The 16,779-nt window shown below is 42.9% G+C and overlaps 1 protein-coding gene across 8 annotated transcripts in view; it reads left to right on the top strand.

Annotated features, from left to right (window-relative positions):
* Positions 1 to 38: 38 nt before the first annotated feature.
* HMGXB3 (HMG-box containing 3) overlaps positions 39 to 16,779 on the top strand; it is a 44,826-nt gene continuing 28,085 nt past the window's right edge. For 4 of the 8 annotated variants that reach the window (XM_023745733.1, XM_014446807.2, XM_023745736.1 and 1 more), the window contains exons 1-7: positions 190 to 326; positions 2,898 to 3,036; positions 4,242 to 4,416; positions 8,461 to 8,958; positions 10,019 to 10,117; positions 11,980 to 12,111; positions 16,351 to 16,769. In XM_023745733.1, coding sequence (XP_023601501.1) covers positions 2,900 to 3,036; positions 4,242 to 4,416; positions 8,461 to 8,958; positions 10,019 to 10,117; positions 11,980 to 12,111; positions 16,351 to 16,769 — 1,460 coding nt within the window. In that variant the 5' untranslated portion in view covers positions 190 to 326; positions 2,898 to 2,899. Of the gene's footprint in view, positions 327 to 477; positions 633 to 2,897; positions 3,037 to 4,241; positions 4,417 to 8,460; positions 8,959 to 10,018; positions 10,118 to 11,979; positions 12,112 to 16,350; positions 16,770 to 16,779 lie in introns of those variants that run through there. The other 4 variants (XM_014446806.2, XM_014446804.2, XM_006104484.3 and 1 more) reach the window with 4 other exon arrangements.

The following is a 16,779-nucleotide window of genomic DNA, read 5'->3' as shown; positions in this document are numbered from 1 at the left end:
CGTCGCTGAAGAGCCTGCGGAGTGACCTGTGCTCCCACACCTGCCCTCCAAGACCTCCTATCGCGACTCGGAGGAGGAGGAGCAGCGAAAGGGGCTGTCGCGACTCCGCGCCGTGTGTCGCCGGGCGGGGTCGCGGGGCCTGGGCTCCTCCAGCCCCCGGGATGCGCGCGCGAGCCCTCGCCTCCACTTCCTTGTTGCCACTGTCACGACTGGAGCCGCCTCTCGCCGACAGCGGGGAGCGCGAGGGCGCGGGCCAGCCCGCTCGTCGAGCCCCCGGGCCGGCTGCCTCCGGGAATGTGAGCCGCGCGGCGTCCACGCTTCTCGGGGTAAGTCCCGCCCTTGAGCGCCGCGCTGCACCGCGCCGCGACCGGCGAGGCGACCTCGAGCTGGGTGGGGTGGCTCCGGTGCCCTGTGCCTTCTGCAGAGTAGGAGCTGTGAGCCGTAGTCTCCCGCATTCGCATTCGGTACCTTTGGGATATGTGGGACCCAGAGAGGGGAAGAAACTCATCCAGAGTCAAACCGTGTCCATAGCTGAGCCGTCAGCGCTGTCGCACGAGTTTGGGAGGAGAGTATGATGGGGCAGTGGAAGTGTCTCGCAAATTTCAAGGACTGCCCGTAACTCTGCTTTGCAGGTGAGAAAACTGAGACTTAGAGTAAGTAGATTGCCCAAGGTCATAGAGCTCTGCGGGCGCTGTTAAAATGTGTAACTGAAATTCGAATCCTGTTTTTCTGCCCTTCCAAGCCCTTGGTTTTAACCTTTATATTGTCCTGCATTTTGGGGGGGGGGGGGGGATTGCTGTACTGAGGCCTAGGATCTGAAGACAATCATAGACCCAGGCTCTGGGTGCTAAAACCCCATGTGCTCTCTTGCAATTATTACTTTTCTCTGCAAGACTCTGCAGGGCTGAGAAATCAGTTATTAAGGGCAAAAAAGTACAGTACCCACATAGCCCTGATTTGAACTCTAGCTTCCCTTACCCATTGAAGGCACTGGCCTCTTACTTACCCAGCCAAATTGCGGGTTATGTTCTCTTTCACTATGACAGACAGTATGTAGGGGTGTGTGTGTGTGTTTTCCAATGGGGAGGGAAATAATTTAGAGATGACACAGAACTAGAAATAACTTTGGGAATAGAATAATGTGTTCTTATCCTAGAGTATATCTTTAAAATTATAGGTGAAGTATTTTTTTGTCTGTATTTTCTACGAAAGAGGTTTTTAGCTTTCACAACATTCTCAAAGGGGTTCTTGCCTCCCGAAAAGTTAGGAGCCATTGATTCTTTATGTCTCACTTGAGGCACAAACTGAAATTTACGGTTTTTCAGAGATGACATAGTTAGAGCTCTAGACTTGGATCCAGGTCTCCTGACTCAACATGCTGTGCTGTCTTTCTCATTATACCCCATATGGTACCTTATCATTTGCGTAGGGAGGGCTAAATGAGATGTGAGTGGGCTTGGTAATGCACAGATCAGCCCTGGGTTTACTAGCACAACTCCTTCTTCCCAGAATCCTAAATTCTCTGCAAAAATTGACAGATTTTTAGGAGCAAGAATGTTGTTTCTTTCTCATAAAATGCACTTGGTTTTGGGGAACCTTTCTGCCTCCAAGGATTGAGTCTCGTGGGTGAAACTCCAACTTAGAATGTAGTAGTCACAGCTAACTCATTATGCTGTTGTATGTCTTTCTTTTACCAGGAAAAGCTGTTGGTAGATTTTCTGTTTCTTAGACCAGTGGCAGAGAGCTAATGTTGGTCTGTCAGATTACTCTTTACACCGGTGCTACCCAATGCCGTACCTACTAGCCATATGTAGCTATTTAAGTTAATTACAATTAAAACAAGATTAATTCCTTAATCATACCAGCCATATTTCGGATGGTCATTAGCCATAAGTGGCTACCATATTGGAGAGCACAAATAATAGGAGATTTCTGTCATCGCAGAAGGTCTATTGAACTGTGCTGGTTTAGAGGGTTGCCAGTGGAGGTGGGGAGCAGTGTAGTATAATGAAAGAAGGCCTAGATAATTGGGTTTTTGAATTGAAAAAAGAAATCTGTCATGCAAGTCCTATTTGCTACGGTGGCCTTGGGCAGGTCGTTAGCACCTCAGCCAAAGATTATTCATCTTTCATAATGAACCCTTTCTTTTGTACAGCAGTCGACTATTCTCAGATAGCATTGTAGCTCTGATGTCCTTGAGCCTTGCCAGTAAAAATCTGTAGTAAGGTGGGTGAGATATCTTTTTTTATCTATGAGAACTGAACCTGCAGCTAAAGAACCTGCCCGAAGTTGCACAAGTTGGCAGAGTGTAAAGAAATCTCTCATATGTAGGCACTTACTGCATGTTTGAATGAATGACTGAGTGAATTAAGCAGTTTGCTTAAGTTGATGAAGCATGAGGAAGGAAGGGAACTTCTGACTCCTGGCCACGTATTCTTTTTACCTGTTACGATATGGGATTCTTATAACGTGGCACTAAAATCTTTGAGCCGAAGCCTTACTGTGAGTATCCCATAAGTGAAAGGGCGAAGTTAGTGTTCCCACATTTGTCTGGTCCAAGGACTCACCTAGGGCACTCGTTAAGCATGCAAATTTTCATACCCTCTAGAGATTCTGATTCTAGAATCAGAGGGGAATCCTGAAATCTGTATCTGATAAGTACCCCCCCCCAGGAATTTCTTAGGACCTACTGAGTTTGGGAAATGCAAATTTTCATACCCTCTAGAGATTCTGATTCAGAAGGCCCTGTATCTAATAAGTACCCCCCCAGGAATTTCTTAGGACCTACTGAGTTTGGGAAATGACTCAGCCTTAAGGCCCTGGCAGAGATAAGGAGTCATTTGCTGTTCCCTGTAAGGTGGATTCTTGAAACATATTTGTGTTTGACTGTCTTCTAGCCATGGATGCATCATATGATGGTACTGAGGTAACTGTTGTGATGGAGGAAATTGAGGAATCCTACTGTTACACCTCCCCTGGGCCACCCAAGAAGAAGAAAAAGTATAAAATACATGGAGAAAAAGCCAAGAAACCCAGGTTAGTCAACATGTTTTGGTAGCTGGCATTTATGATCAGTAGCTGCTTGGAGAGGTATGTTGAGGAAGACTTTAAAGCTGCCATGTTTACTGAGAGTGCCATGTCAGTAGAAGTCTCTGGATGGACATTGGGGTTGTGGGAAAGGGAGATAGGGAGTGGGGAGTGGGAGATTGATGCCAGCAGTTGCCATTCCTGGCTAGATTTTGGTCATGTTTCCAGGCTGTCAGAAGAAATTGTACCATACCAATGGTGGAAGCTATGTACAGCAGGTCCTTGAATAACATCAGTTTCTTCAATGTCGTTTCATGATACCACTGATGGGATGCTATAGGGCAGCGGTTCTCAGCCTGTGGGTCGCGACCCCTTTGGCGGTTGAATGACCCTTTCACAGGGGTTGTCTAAGACCATCCTGCATATCAGATATTTACATTACAGTTATGAAGTAGCAACGAAAATAATTTTATGGTTGGATCACAACATGAGGAACTGTATTTAAAGGGCCAGAAGGTTGAGAACCACTGCTATAGGGACTTAACTCTTGTTTATATCAATTAGCCTATGATAAATTTGGTTTCATTATACATTGTTTTGCCACAATTCCAAGAACCTGTTAGTGTTCTTGGGAAGATTTACTGTACAAAATAACTATGTTATTTATTATTACCATTGTTAGTATTTAAATATTTAAAATAAAGCATGAATAAAAACATGCCATTATAAATAGTACCAAGATACCTATAAAGACTATGCAAATTATAGCTCTGTTCTCCCTCTAATTGTGAAACTTCTAACTTCGTGCTGCATTGGGTCACTGTGATAATTCTACTTGCTTCCCTCTCTTAGCCTGAGATGACCAAAGTCTGTAAAGGCTGTGAGTGGTGGTCCGACTATGTAATCAGCCCCCTAACTAACCTTTCTGAGGGTGGAATGACAGGGCAGCTGTGTCTGTCTTTGCTCATATTGAGTTTTAAAGCCAGTCATCCCTGCAGAAAAAGGTCCATGGAAGTAAACCAGACAAGCCTTTGCTTCCTGGTTTCTACAGAGATAAACCTCTGATGCACCATCTAGGGGTCTTATTTAAATGTTTCTTTGCTCCAGTTCTTATTTAGTTAAATGCTTTGAAATGAAATACTGAGTTTTGTGTCTACCTCTTCACTGTTCAAAACTAAATGAGGGAAAACCTTAAGAAGTCATTACTTCCTCAGGTCGGCTTACCTTCTGTACTATTATGACATCTACCTGAAAGTTCAGCAGGAGCTCCCCCACCTCCCACAGTCTGAGATCAATAAGAAGATTAGCGAGAGTTGGAGGCTTCTCAGCGTGGCTGAAAGGAGTTACTACTTGGAGAAAGCCAAACTAGAGAAAGAAGGTTTGGATCCTGTAAGTAACTTTTTCCCCAACTTATTTCTCCTTTGGTTCAATGGTAAAGGCCTAAGGGAGATCAACCCCTGTTCTCCTGTTTCCTTTTCTTGGGAAAACTTTGAATTGAATTGAGTCATTTTTCTTTCTTTTGTCTGATACTGCCTGCTTTAATTTTGATGATACTATGTTCTCTTTTGTCCTCTGGTTGCAGCAGTACATGGAGATGGCATTTTCTGAGTTATCTGCAGCGAGCCTTAGATTCCTTTTCTGAATTTTCGCATATCTTGGAGCCCTTTCATTCTTATGGGTAGTAAATATTTTCCTTTATACAGGGCAAAGGTAGGTTTACAATTGGTATGGAAAAATATAATACCAGAATAAACTCTGTGGTTCATGTACTTTCAACTGTAAATCTACTTTTGCCCACCCCCTATTGGCATTTCTCCTACATCAAGAATGGTCATGTTATAAGTTGAACATAATATAATTAATTTGTGTTCTAATGATTACTGTCAGGTATAGTGATCAGCAGTTGGGCTCTGTGTTTAGAGATAGGTATAGTAGCTTTGTATATCACCACTGATGGCTGTGAATTTTGCTAGAAGCAGAAATGCAAGGTTAAAGCAGAAGATGATGAAGGAGAATGAAGGTTTGAGTGCATAGATTAAAGAATAAGCAGGGAAGCATTTGGGTTTGTGTCCCTCAGCCATTTTGTTGTTCTAGTTCACAATAACAAAATTCACTGACAACTGTTAACACCGCTATGTTTTTTAAAACTAAAATTCCTTTAGGAAAATAACCTTGTTATTGCTTGCTGAGACCTTTTAACGTTAACTCCATTTTTTAAATTGAAACAATTGTCTCTAACTTCTTTTTTATAATGTAAAGCAGAGGTTCCCCAGGAATGCAACTGTTTGGCAGAACAGGCTGTATTTTTCCTTAGTGGAGCTCATCCCACTGCCAATTAGATATTTTGTCCTTATTGGCTTGTCATTCCTCTTCCAGGAACAGCTTTGTGTTACCTATAGTGTTGGAGATGTCACTGTGTACTTCCTCCTCCAGATAATTTGTTTATAAACTGTGGATTTGGGAAACAACCACTGCGGGGGAGTGGGGTGGGGGGAGAGGAAGCGGAGGCTAGAAGAAGTACACATACTCCCTTTGGTTTACCCATTATAAAGTCAACAATCTTTTTGCCCATGATACCAAAAAATTTTCACCTAATCTGTAGTGATTTTTTGTTTGTTTTGTTTTGTTAATTCTCACCTGAGGATATTTTTTCTATTGCTTTTCAGAGAGAGTGGAAATGAGGGAGGGAGGAAGGAAGAGAGAGAGACATCAATGTGAGAGAGACACATCAGCTGGCTGCCTCCTGCATGTATCCCCACAGGGGGCAGAGAACGAACCTGCAACCCAGGTACGTGCCCTTGACCAGGAATTGAAGCTGAGACCTTTCAGTGCTCAGGCCGGTGCTCTGTTCACTGAACCACACCAGCCAGGGATAGAGTAGAGATATGGTTCTTAAAAAGACATTACTGTAGGTCTTATTAAGACGTTAAAAAACATAAAATAAATCCTCTGCAGTGATTCTTTGTTATCCATTTTTAATTTATATCTACCATTATTTTACCTCTGCCACCAGAACATGAATAGATTAGCTCTGATACTAACTAGCTGTGACCTGGGAAGAACCACTTAACCTTTTGAGTTTTGGTTTTCTCGTTTGTAAAATGGAGATAATTGTATCTACTCACAGGGTTTAAAATAGATAATGTAAAGCACCTCACTGAGTTCTTGGCACAGGCTGATTCAGTCAATAAATATCACTCTTTAGTAGATTAAATGTCCAGTGACCATATAATAAGAAAAGGTGGCATTTAATGAGCATCTGGACCAGCGGTTCTCAACCTGTGGGTCGCGACCCCTTTGGCAGTTAAAAGACCCTTTCACAGGGCTTGCCTAAGACCATCCTGCATATCAGATATTTACATTACGATTCATAACAGTAGCAACATTACAGTTATGAAGTAGCAACGAAAATAATTTTATGGTTGGGTCACAACATGAGGAACTGTATTTAAAGGGCCAGAAGGTTGAGAACCATTGATCTGGACTGTGCCAAGACTGGTGAGGCTTTATGTCAGGGGTGAGAAACCTTTTTTCTGCAAAGAGCCATTTGGATATTTATGACATTATTCATGGGCCATACAAAAGTATCACCTTAAAAATTAGCCTGCTATATTTGGTCAAACATTTAATTAGCTCACCCCTAATACCTTGGCAGGGCCAGACCGAATGATTTCGAGAGCTTTATAAGGCCCACGGGCTGGACGTTCCCCACCCCTGCTTTATGTGCTGTGTTTGACCTCACCCACATTGCCTGGTGTGAAGGTGAGACCCTCTGCCTGCGTACTTTGAAAGCTTATCAGCGTACTTGTGGCATGCTGTCTCCTCAGCAGCCCCTCAGGTCTCCTACCAAGGGGTAGAGGCCATAGTTCCAGTGTTATTCCTTCCAGTCTGTAAGATGAATGTCTTTTAGGCCAGTGGTCACCAACTGGTGGTCTGCGAGTTCCAAAAGGTTGGTGACCGCTGATTTAGGCCATCCTGATTTCTCTATCCTTGAATCTGTTAAGTCCAGACCATCCTGTGCATTTGCCATTAGTTAGTTTTGTTCTCCTGACCTGGCTGCTTCAAGGATGACTTGAGAATATCATTTCTCCATTATCTCTTCAGTAAAGGTTCCATAAAGGATTCGGTCTGTCTGCTTTACTGTTTCATCTGAGTGCTTCCTTTCTACCTTAAGTGGACTCATTGACTATTGCTTTTGATTTAAGATCCTTTTGTAATTGACTTAGTGTTTCTTTTAAAGTTGCTTCTGAAATATTTTTTGTTCCATTTCAGTTCTCACTTAACTGTTCACTTTGAGCTTTTCTATTTTTCTTATTGGGTAACTTTCAGTTTAAATTGAAAAAGAGGAAAAAACCACAAAAAGGAAAAAACGCACAAAAGCACCCTTTTCTTGGTGCCAATTAGTCACTCAGGGTTGTGCTTCTAGTACCTGGTTTCCCTTAGTGGAGCCTGCCTGCCACTGCCATTTAGATATTTTGTCCTTATTGGCTTGGCATTCCTCTTCCAGGAACAGCTTTGTGTTACCTACAGTATTGGAGATGCCACTGTGAGTCTGGGAAACAGTCCTTGTGGGGGGAGAGGAGGCAGAACATTTTAGTAGACCTGGCCTGGAGTCCCAGCTTTTTACTTACTGGTTTTGTGTTTTGGGAAAGGTTACCTCCTTGAGCTTCAATTCCTTCATTGCCACGTGGGAATAATATTAGTATCTAACTTAATAGTGTTGTTTTTAAGGTTAGGAAATTATTTTCTAAATTTGAAGATCCTAGGTCAGTGTTAATATTTGTATTCTTTCCCCCACCCCCAATATATTTAGGCCCTTGTCAGATAACCCCTCCCAAAGGCACATTCTCTCAGAGGCCTTCTTAGCTCCGTGATCTCTTCATCCTCTTCTCTGTAATCTGGGAGAAACCAACAATGTTTGGACTCTTGCTGCCGTGAGTTCCAACTAGGCCTTGACTTGTAATTTAAGCTTTTTGCTTTTTTTAATTGCACATTATAAATTCTGTTGTTTAAATTTTCTGTTACTGTAGAATTCTAAAGTATCAGAGATGAAAAGGAACTCATAATTAGCCAGATTCAGATCCCTCGTTTTACAGTTTGGGGAGCTAGTCCAAAAACGGGGAACGGATTTGCTTGAGACTGTGCCAAACATGGGGTTCCCATTCACAGTTTTGGATGCCAAGATCAGTGCCCTTTTAATCCATGTTCTCAGTCCTGTGTGAATGAGCAAGGAAACTACATTGGTTAAGTGAGATTCAAATGAAGATGGCATTGCTGTTACAGAGGCTGAACCTGTCTAAATCTTAAGTCAAGAGAGTAGAGTCTTTCTGGTCTCTTTTGCAGGGAGAAGAAAAAGCTCAGATATGTATATCCATGTTACCTTACTCCATTTATCTTTGCTTGTCTCCCTTTTCCTGACTTCCTCATCTTCAGAACTCTAAGCTCTCTACACTGACCGCTGTGGTTCCGGACATCCCAGGTTTCCGCAAGATCCTACCCCGCTCGGATTACATCATCATCCCCAAGAGCAGCCTGCAGGAGGACCGGAGCTGCCCTCAGCTGGAACTGTGTGTGGCCCAGAACCAGGTGTCCTCAAAAGGACCATCTCTTGTATCCAACACAGCCCTGGAGACAGTGCCCAGCCATGCAGGCATGGCAGAGCAGTGCATGGCTGTGGAGGCCCTCACTGAGGAGGTGGGAGCCCTTGCCCAGCCGGGTGCTGTACAGGAGATCACCACCTCAGAGATCCTCAGCCAGGATGTGCTCCTGGAGGAGGCTTCCCTGGAGGTAGGGGAGAGCCACCAGCCTTACCAGACAAGCCTGGTAATTGAAGAGACCTTAGTGAACGGCTCGCCAGACCTCCCCACCGGAAGCCTGGCTGTGCCTCAGCCCCAGGTGGGGGAGAGCATGTCAGTGGTAACAGTCATGAGGGTAAGTGGCTTTGGTACTGATGTCTTTTACTTCCTCGAGAATTACTAAAAATTCACAGCCAGCACCATGCCGTGTGACTCTGGAGATGTAATGGAGAGAGCTGCTGACGGGGCATTTCTAGTGGGACTGCAGTCCTCTTGAACCTTCTTGCCCCTGGGCTTGATCCAAGTTGTTTCCTGTTTCTCAGGCATCTTGCTAGCTCCTCTTGCCCAGCATAGGTGGAACTTTCCCCATATGAGGTAGTACATAATACATTAGCAGGAAGGAGGAAATGGTATGTGGGCTACCCATGAGATAAAGCCAGCGTCTGTCAGGTATAGTATCAGTCAGGATTTTATGTTTCCTGAAGATTGTTTCAACAAACAAAGTGGCACCTTGAACTGTGTAGGAAATTTCCACATGGTCTTCATGGGTACAGGGTAGGTAGGAAGAAGGGGGAGTTCTCTTCAGGTTGATGGGACTAATCATTGAGGAAGAAGAGGCAAGTCTCCAGAACTTACATGTTACGCCCAAGTGAGGGGAAAGAGCAGTATCAGTGATCCCACAGCCTGGACCCCTGAAGTAGGAAGATGCCATCATGCCCTTTATTACACTTGGTAGGATGGTATCCTCAGAGGTAGGACCAGCATGCTGTAGCCCCTGTGGCCTGTAAAGGTGAGAGCAGGTACCTCTGCAGAAGAATCCATGCCAGGCCTGAATCCATTTTATTGTTTGTTGCCTCAGTGCTGCTTATGATAACGAAGCATGCACTGGCCAGTAAGGACATTGGATAGGGTCAGAGGGTTGGGTTCTTTCACTAACTGCTTATGTGATCTTAGGAGATCTAAGTCTCTGAGAACCTGTTGTTGTTTTTTTATCTGTAAAATGAGGATAGTACGTTCCCTGCGGTAATGTTTCTTTCCTACTTGTATTTGCTCTTAAGTAAACTACTTATTTTGAGACAATTGTAGATTCTTTATTTTTTTAAATAAGCACATTGTGGTTATCGGACTCGATCTGATATTGGTGTTGGGGGAGGTCCTCGGTGTTCTTCACTCTCTCTCTCTCCATGTGCCCACAGGATTCCAGTGAGAGTAGCTCCTCTGCGCCAGCCACACAGTTCATCATGCTGCCTCTTCCTGCCTACTCGGTTGTGGAAAACCCCACCTCCATCAAACTGGTCAGTGTGTGGGGATTGATGGAGGCTAGGCCTCCAGAACAGTTCTCTTCCAGGTAGTTTCCTAGAAGTCTTAGACCTTCCGACGCTGGGACTGGCAAAGTTCTCAGAGATTATCTGGTCATTCAGGGTGTCGGTGGCCAAGCTGCAATCCAAAGCTTGGTCTTTTTTCCTGGTGCCACACCACTTCACACTCATTCTTGCCCTGTCGTTACCATTACCATAATCACCTTTTCCTGGATGTCCTGAAAGAGGTAGCCAAGCCCTAACCAGTTTGGCTCAGTGGATAGAGCATCGGCCTGCGGACTCAAGGGTCCCGGGTTCGATTCTGGTCAAGGGCATGTACCTTGGTTGTGGGCACATCCCCAGTGGGGAGTGTGCAGGAGGCAGCTAATCGATGTTTCTTCTCTCTCATCGATGTTTCTAACTCTCTATTCCTCTCCCTTCCTCTCTGTAAAAAATCAATAAATTGAAAAAAAAAAAAAAAAAAAAAGAGGTAGCCAAGTGGCAGCTAGGTGTTTTCTCAAGGGAGGTTTTCGTTTTTGGGGGGCCAGGCTAGGGAAGCTGGGATTGATAGCTGAATGCACATTCATAAGTGACAGAACAAATCTGACAGGGAATGTTTTCTTACCAGCATTAATTTAGAAATGGTTCATAGCTAATTTCTACTTATAACTGCCATGTAACAGCCCATTGTAATACAGTCTGTTGAAAGGGAAATCAGCAGGAATGGTGAGAGCCAGTGGCCGAGTATATCCATATGCAAATAAAATTGACCCTTGGACAACAAAGTTGACCACCTGTATAACTTTGAAAATCTAGGTATAACTCAAGCAAGTCTGCCCTCTGCATACTTGGATGGCCAACCAGATATCGAAAATAGTACTTAAATTCTGGGTTCTACTGGAGTTCCCTCTCATTTTTTAGTGACCATGGTGTACTTTTTTTTTTTTTTTATCTCTGAACCCTAGGTTCTCTGATTTTTAACTAATAAGAATGAAGATGAAACACATTCTTTGAAGTATTCAGAGCCATAGGGTGCAGCTGGGTGCATGGAAATCGTGGACCAAGAATTAGAGAGATCTGGTTTCTAGGTCTACCTCTTCCCTTGAGTTACTACTATTTGAGGCAAAGCATTTAACCACTCTGAACCTCAGTAGGAATAAACTTCAGAGCATTGTTAAGAGCATTATATGAGATACTATGTAAAGTGTTCAGCACTGTGTGATTCCCTGCTCAATTAATAGCAACCACTCTTATCACAAGAAAAAAATTATAATTATGTGTACTTATGGATATTAACTAGATTTATTGTGGTGATTGTTTTGCAACATATACAAATATTGATCATTATGTTAGACATCTGAAACTAATATGTCAGTTATATATCAATTTAAAAAATAGCAGCTATTACAATCTTTATTTTTCTGGTGCCTAATTATAACCTTGGACAGCTCTCTTTTCTCATTTGAACTCATTTGCTCCATTTCTAAAAAGTACACTAGTTGTAGCTAGTCAGACCTTTCCAAGTCCAACCTTTTATACCATGAACTAGAGGCCCGATGCACGAAATTCATGCAAGAGTAGGCCTTCTTCCCCCCTCCCTCCTTCCCCTGGCTGCCAGCACCCGGCTTCCCTCTGGCACCCGGGACCCGGGCTTCCCTCGGAGCCCCGGCTTCATCTGGAAGGTCGTCCAGAAGGAAGTCCGGTCTAATTAAGCATATTACGCTTTTATTATTATAGATTGCCTATCCTTCTACAAGCTGCTATCTTGCTGGCATTGTTGTGGTGATAATGGTCATCAGGATCTGAGAGAGGTTAGACTGTGGTGTTGATTCTGACCCCCCCCCCTTTTTTTTTTACAGACCACTACATACACCCGCCGAGGCCATGGGACATGCACCAGCCCAGGTTGCTCCTTTACATATGTCACAAGGCACAAACCACCTAAGTGCCCTACCTGTGGTAACTTCCTAGGAGGGAAGTGGATCCCAAAGGTAAAATCTTTTGGCCATTGCTGATTTGGAAGTCCACAAAGTAGATTTTCCTTCAGAACAGATAACTTTAAAAATTAATGTTTATTTTCATTTTCTGACCATACAAGTAAGTCAATTTCATTGTAGACTGTTTTAAAAAGAAAGAATAAAATGTTACCCATAAGCTTATGCCATCCAAAGAAAAGCTACAGTTAGTTAATATTTTGGTCTTTTTTTGTGTGAATATACAAGTTCTGTATCTTGCCTTTTTTCATTTAATATATCATGCCTTAAATATTCTTCAAAAACGTTTTCTGTAATGGTTTTATAATTTCCCATGGATGACTATCCCATGTTAATTTATTCATTTCCTATTAGGGTTAAATTTTTAACAGCCCATCCTTTACACTGACTGTTTTTGCTACTTAGATGTGTAGCTCACATTTTCTCACTCCTTAGCTCAAAGTCCTTTCAATCTATGCTCCTATTAAAAGTGGAGGTACTTAACTAATATTCAAGATCTTTCATAGTCTAACTTTCCAAATATATACCATTTCTCTAGATAATTGATGCTTTGTAAATACATGAGCATCAAAGCTATGCCCTGTGAAGTTCAGTTCAGCACATGTTGTATGCTTGGCACTTACTATATAAATCATACATGCTTGTCACATTTTTATATTAGACTGTAAATTATTCAGGGCCCAAAAGACTAAAATAATCAGGGATGGTTTTATAGAGGGGATGGTCTAGATCAGTAGAATTTGGGTAGATAGAAAAGGAAAAAGGGCATTGTCTTTGTGAAAATAGCTTAGGCTAGGATTGTGTTTGTAATGTGTTTAACTCAGCATAGTCCAGATTTATTTGTGTAGATAAACTTATATTGCAGTATACTTATTAAGTTTATCTGGGGCAATTTCCACACAACATCTCCTTGAAAAATACTGGGATGATGATTTTTGCCCTCTGGCTCCGTGTTGAAGTTCAGGATAATACCAATTCCAGGAAACAGGCTAGGATAATAGTTAGGAAAACAGTCCTGGAGTTAGCTTCCTCAGTTCAAACCTCTGCTTCCCAAGTTTTTAGCTATGCAACCTTGGGCAAGTCATTTTATGTTTCTACTCTTGATTTAGGTTTCCTTTCATTTGTAACTATTAAGTAAACAACACTACCTAACTCATTAGGGTTGTTGCAGGAGTCCAGTGAGATTATGCATGGAAAATGGATGACACATTCGTGGCATTATTAAATCCTCAGTGAGGCTTCATTCCTGTCGTTGTTGGCAGCAATATAATTATTGTCTCTATTATTGTTAGAATTCGATCTTTCAAGGGGCAGGAAGGATCTAGTGCTAGGGACTCTCAGGAGGTTTTGTCCAGTGTTTTGTGCGTACTTCCGGTGTGCCTCTGTGAAGCCATCCCATTTATTCCCACCCTAGTTAGTCTCCCCAAAACGTACTTCCCCAGTGGCAGTAGGGAGATTGAATTGGATAGTAGTCGAACCTTCCTTGGCCTTTCTTCACTCATGCACAGAGGTCTGTCTCTTGACCTTATTTCCTATGCTTTTGCATGGAACAATCTTATTGACCCTGTGCCCTTCACTTCAGATTATGTTTTTACTTGGCTTTCTTTTCTTTTTCATTTTATGTCTTTTTTCCCACCTTTGATTAAAATTACTTTGAGCCTTGGTTCTCTTTCTGAGATCAAACTCATGACATGAAGACAATTGGTTTTTTTATCTACTTGTCCCCATATTGACTTGCTAAGTCAGAATTTTTTCCCAAAGGTTTTTCTGAGTTACTGTGTAAAGAGTAGAATCTATGATTTCTAAACCTCATAGGAATGAATAAATGAGTACAAGAAGAAAAAGAGTAACATTTTAGCATTAATGTACTTTGAATTTTAGAGTTAAAAGTGACTTTGGTTATCAGCTAGTTCAACTCCAAGTTTCCAGCTGAGGGGAAATAGATTCAAGGGAAGTGACTTGTTAAGTTCACTAATTATGCCAGCACCTTTTCTTCCACTAAAACACACTTTTTAAGCATTGTTAACATTTTTTAGTTCTGATTTTTTGAAGCAAGTATAAATAGTTTCTAAAAGCTCCAAATGTGTCCACACCAGTCAGGAAATGACTCAACCTTTTCTTGTATTGTTCTGGAGCTCATACTGGCTAAAATTAGCCCCAAAAAATGTGTGGCATGGTTCCCAATGAGTTGGATGGAACAAAGGATGGTATAAAAGGCTCTGTAGCTCAGCGCCTCACTCCTTTATGTTCTCTGATGGTGCTAATTGAGGTCTCTGAGTGGGCAACTGGTAGTATTTGCCTTTCATCTTGAAAGAAAGGTGACGTCTAAAAAGGGGAGGCTGAGTAAGGAAATCTGAGATCACCAACTAGAATTTTAGCTTATTGCTTAAGTTATCCAGTTTTCCTGCCAAGGATCTTTGTCTAAAATAGTCTACTTAAGTGGGCAGTGTTTTGCTCAAAGATCTCATCTTAGAAGCTTAGTTTAACTTGTCTCCTATTTTTTTGCAGACTTTTCCCTCTTTAGCAGTCAGTAAGCCCTGTATCTTTACTCATCCTTATGCTCCAGTGGGTGTTAGAATCTGAGAATGCTTTATGGAGATTTCTTAAAGTTCTTAGCTAGAGGTGACATGCTGCCTGAGGGGCTCTGGAAGGGTGAGCAGTTTTTGCAAATCAGTCACTGGAAGGTAGTGATAAAATTTAATGACAGCACAGATGCTGGTGGAGCGGGGTCACCTGAAAGGCTATCTTGCTGCTGTTGACAAACACTGAGAACCCAACTCTCTTATTTTATAACTAGAGGCCCCGTGCACAACATTCGTGCACTGGGGCACGGGGGGTGGGGGGAGTGGGGGGGGTGGGGGAGTGGGAGTGTTCCTCAGCCCGGCCTGCGCCCTCTCACAGTCTGGGACCCCTCGCTCCTTACTGCCTGCCTGCTCGTTGCTCCTTACTGCTTGGCTCACTGCTCATTAGTGCTGCCACAGAGGCAGGAGAGGCTCCCCCCCACAGTCACTGCGCTCGCTAGCCGTGAGCCCAGCTTCTAGCTGAGTGGTGCTCCCCCTGTGGGAGCACACTGACCACCAGGGGGCAACTCCTGCATTGAACGTCTGCCCCCTGGTAGTCATTGCGCATCATAGTGACCGGTCCTTCTGCCATTTGGTCGATTTGCATATTAGCCTTTTATAGGATGAGGAAATGAGGCTTCAGATAGAGCTTGCCTTGGGCCACTTGAGTAATTAGGAGTGAAGCTGAGCCTAGATGGAACCCAGCTTTTATGTTTCATGTCTCCTAGTTTACAGTGCCTTTCACTACACACATAAAAGAAAGAAACCTTTCTGAGACCTTTCCTGGAGACAAGTACTATTTAAAAATTTTTTTAGAGTGTGTATGTATATAATTATAGGGTGGAGCAAAGTAGGTTCCCAATTGTGAGTATGTGAATCACAGAGTTTATTCTTGTATTATTTATTCATTATTATGTTACTTTCCATATGAACAACTGTAAACCTACTTTTGCTCCACCCTGTGTATACATGTATGTATATATGCTGATTGCATAAAAGCTAAAGCACCAAGGAATTTTTAAAAGTAGTTCTATCTGAGATAGAAGCTGGTATTTTTAGTGATTTTGAATATTTTCTAGCCCATAAATAATAAGTATATGAGTTATATTGACCCAGGGAGGAGTTTATAGCATATGTGTAAGTCAGGCTTAATATTCACCTGGAAGAATTTGCGACAAAAGATAGACTTTTCCCCAACAGAGTTGGAGGCCTCCAGTCTTTCTCTGTAGATTGTGAGCACATTGGGATTAACTGATTCTCATGAAGGGACCACCAACATAAACAAATTAGGACTTCTGGGCCCAATATGATAGTGTGCCAGCCTCTTCCTACACATAGAGGAAAGTAGGCTTTGAACAGTCAAAGGTCAAGGTAAAAAATGTCAGTGTGTGTTTGCTGAAACCGAAAGAGGCATGCCAGTAATAAGTTTATGAGAAGAGCTTTATCCTAACTCCGGCATTAAATACTGTAGTGAAAGGGACCTGGAATCATAAGACTTAGATTCAGGCCAGTTTCATACTTGGGACCTTACATTAGCTTCCACCTCTCTCTGGCCTCTGCTTCCTTATCTGTTGCCCATACATTATTGTTATGAGGATCAAATGAGAGAGTATTTGTGAATGTGTTGTCAATTGTCAAATGGCATATGCATACAAGGTATTTTTATTTTTTCTAGGAAAAGCCAGCCAAAGTCAAAGTGGAATTGGCTTCTGGCGTCTCCTCCAAAGGCTCTGCGGTTAAAAGAAATCAGCAGCCTGTCCTCACTGAGCAAAATGCCTCTAAGGAAACCACCTCCCAACTGACTCTGGAGAACTCGGAAGCTGTAAGCCAGCTCTTAAGCGTAGCTCCTCCAAGAGAAGTGGGTGAGGAGAATGAGTGGGAAGAAGTGATCATCTCAGATGCCCATGTTTTGGTCAAGGAATCTCCTGGGAATCGTGGTACAGCAGTCACTAAGACGCCAGTGGTCAAGAGTGGTGTGCAGCCTGAGGTCTCTCTGAGAACAACCGAGAATGACAGTCCTAGCCCAGACATGCCACCACCAGCCGAGGGGACCAGCACTTCCAGTCCACCCCCTGCTTCTAAAAAACTTACAGGGTAAACCACT

This window comes from Myotis lucifugus, unplaced genomic scaffold (genome assembly GCF_000147115.1).
Source record: "Myotis lucifugus unplaced genomic scaffold, Myoluc2.0 scaffold_576, whole genome shotgun sequence".
NCBI lineage: Eukaryota > Metazoa > Chordata > Mammalia > Chiroptera > Vespertilionidae > Myotis > Myotis lucifugus.
The sequence above is the reverse complement of the archived record's forward strand: the minus strand, read 5'-3'. Positions and strand labels throughout refer to the sequence as shown.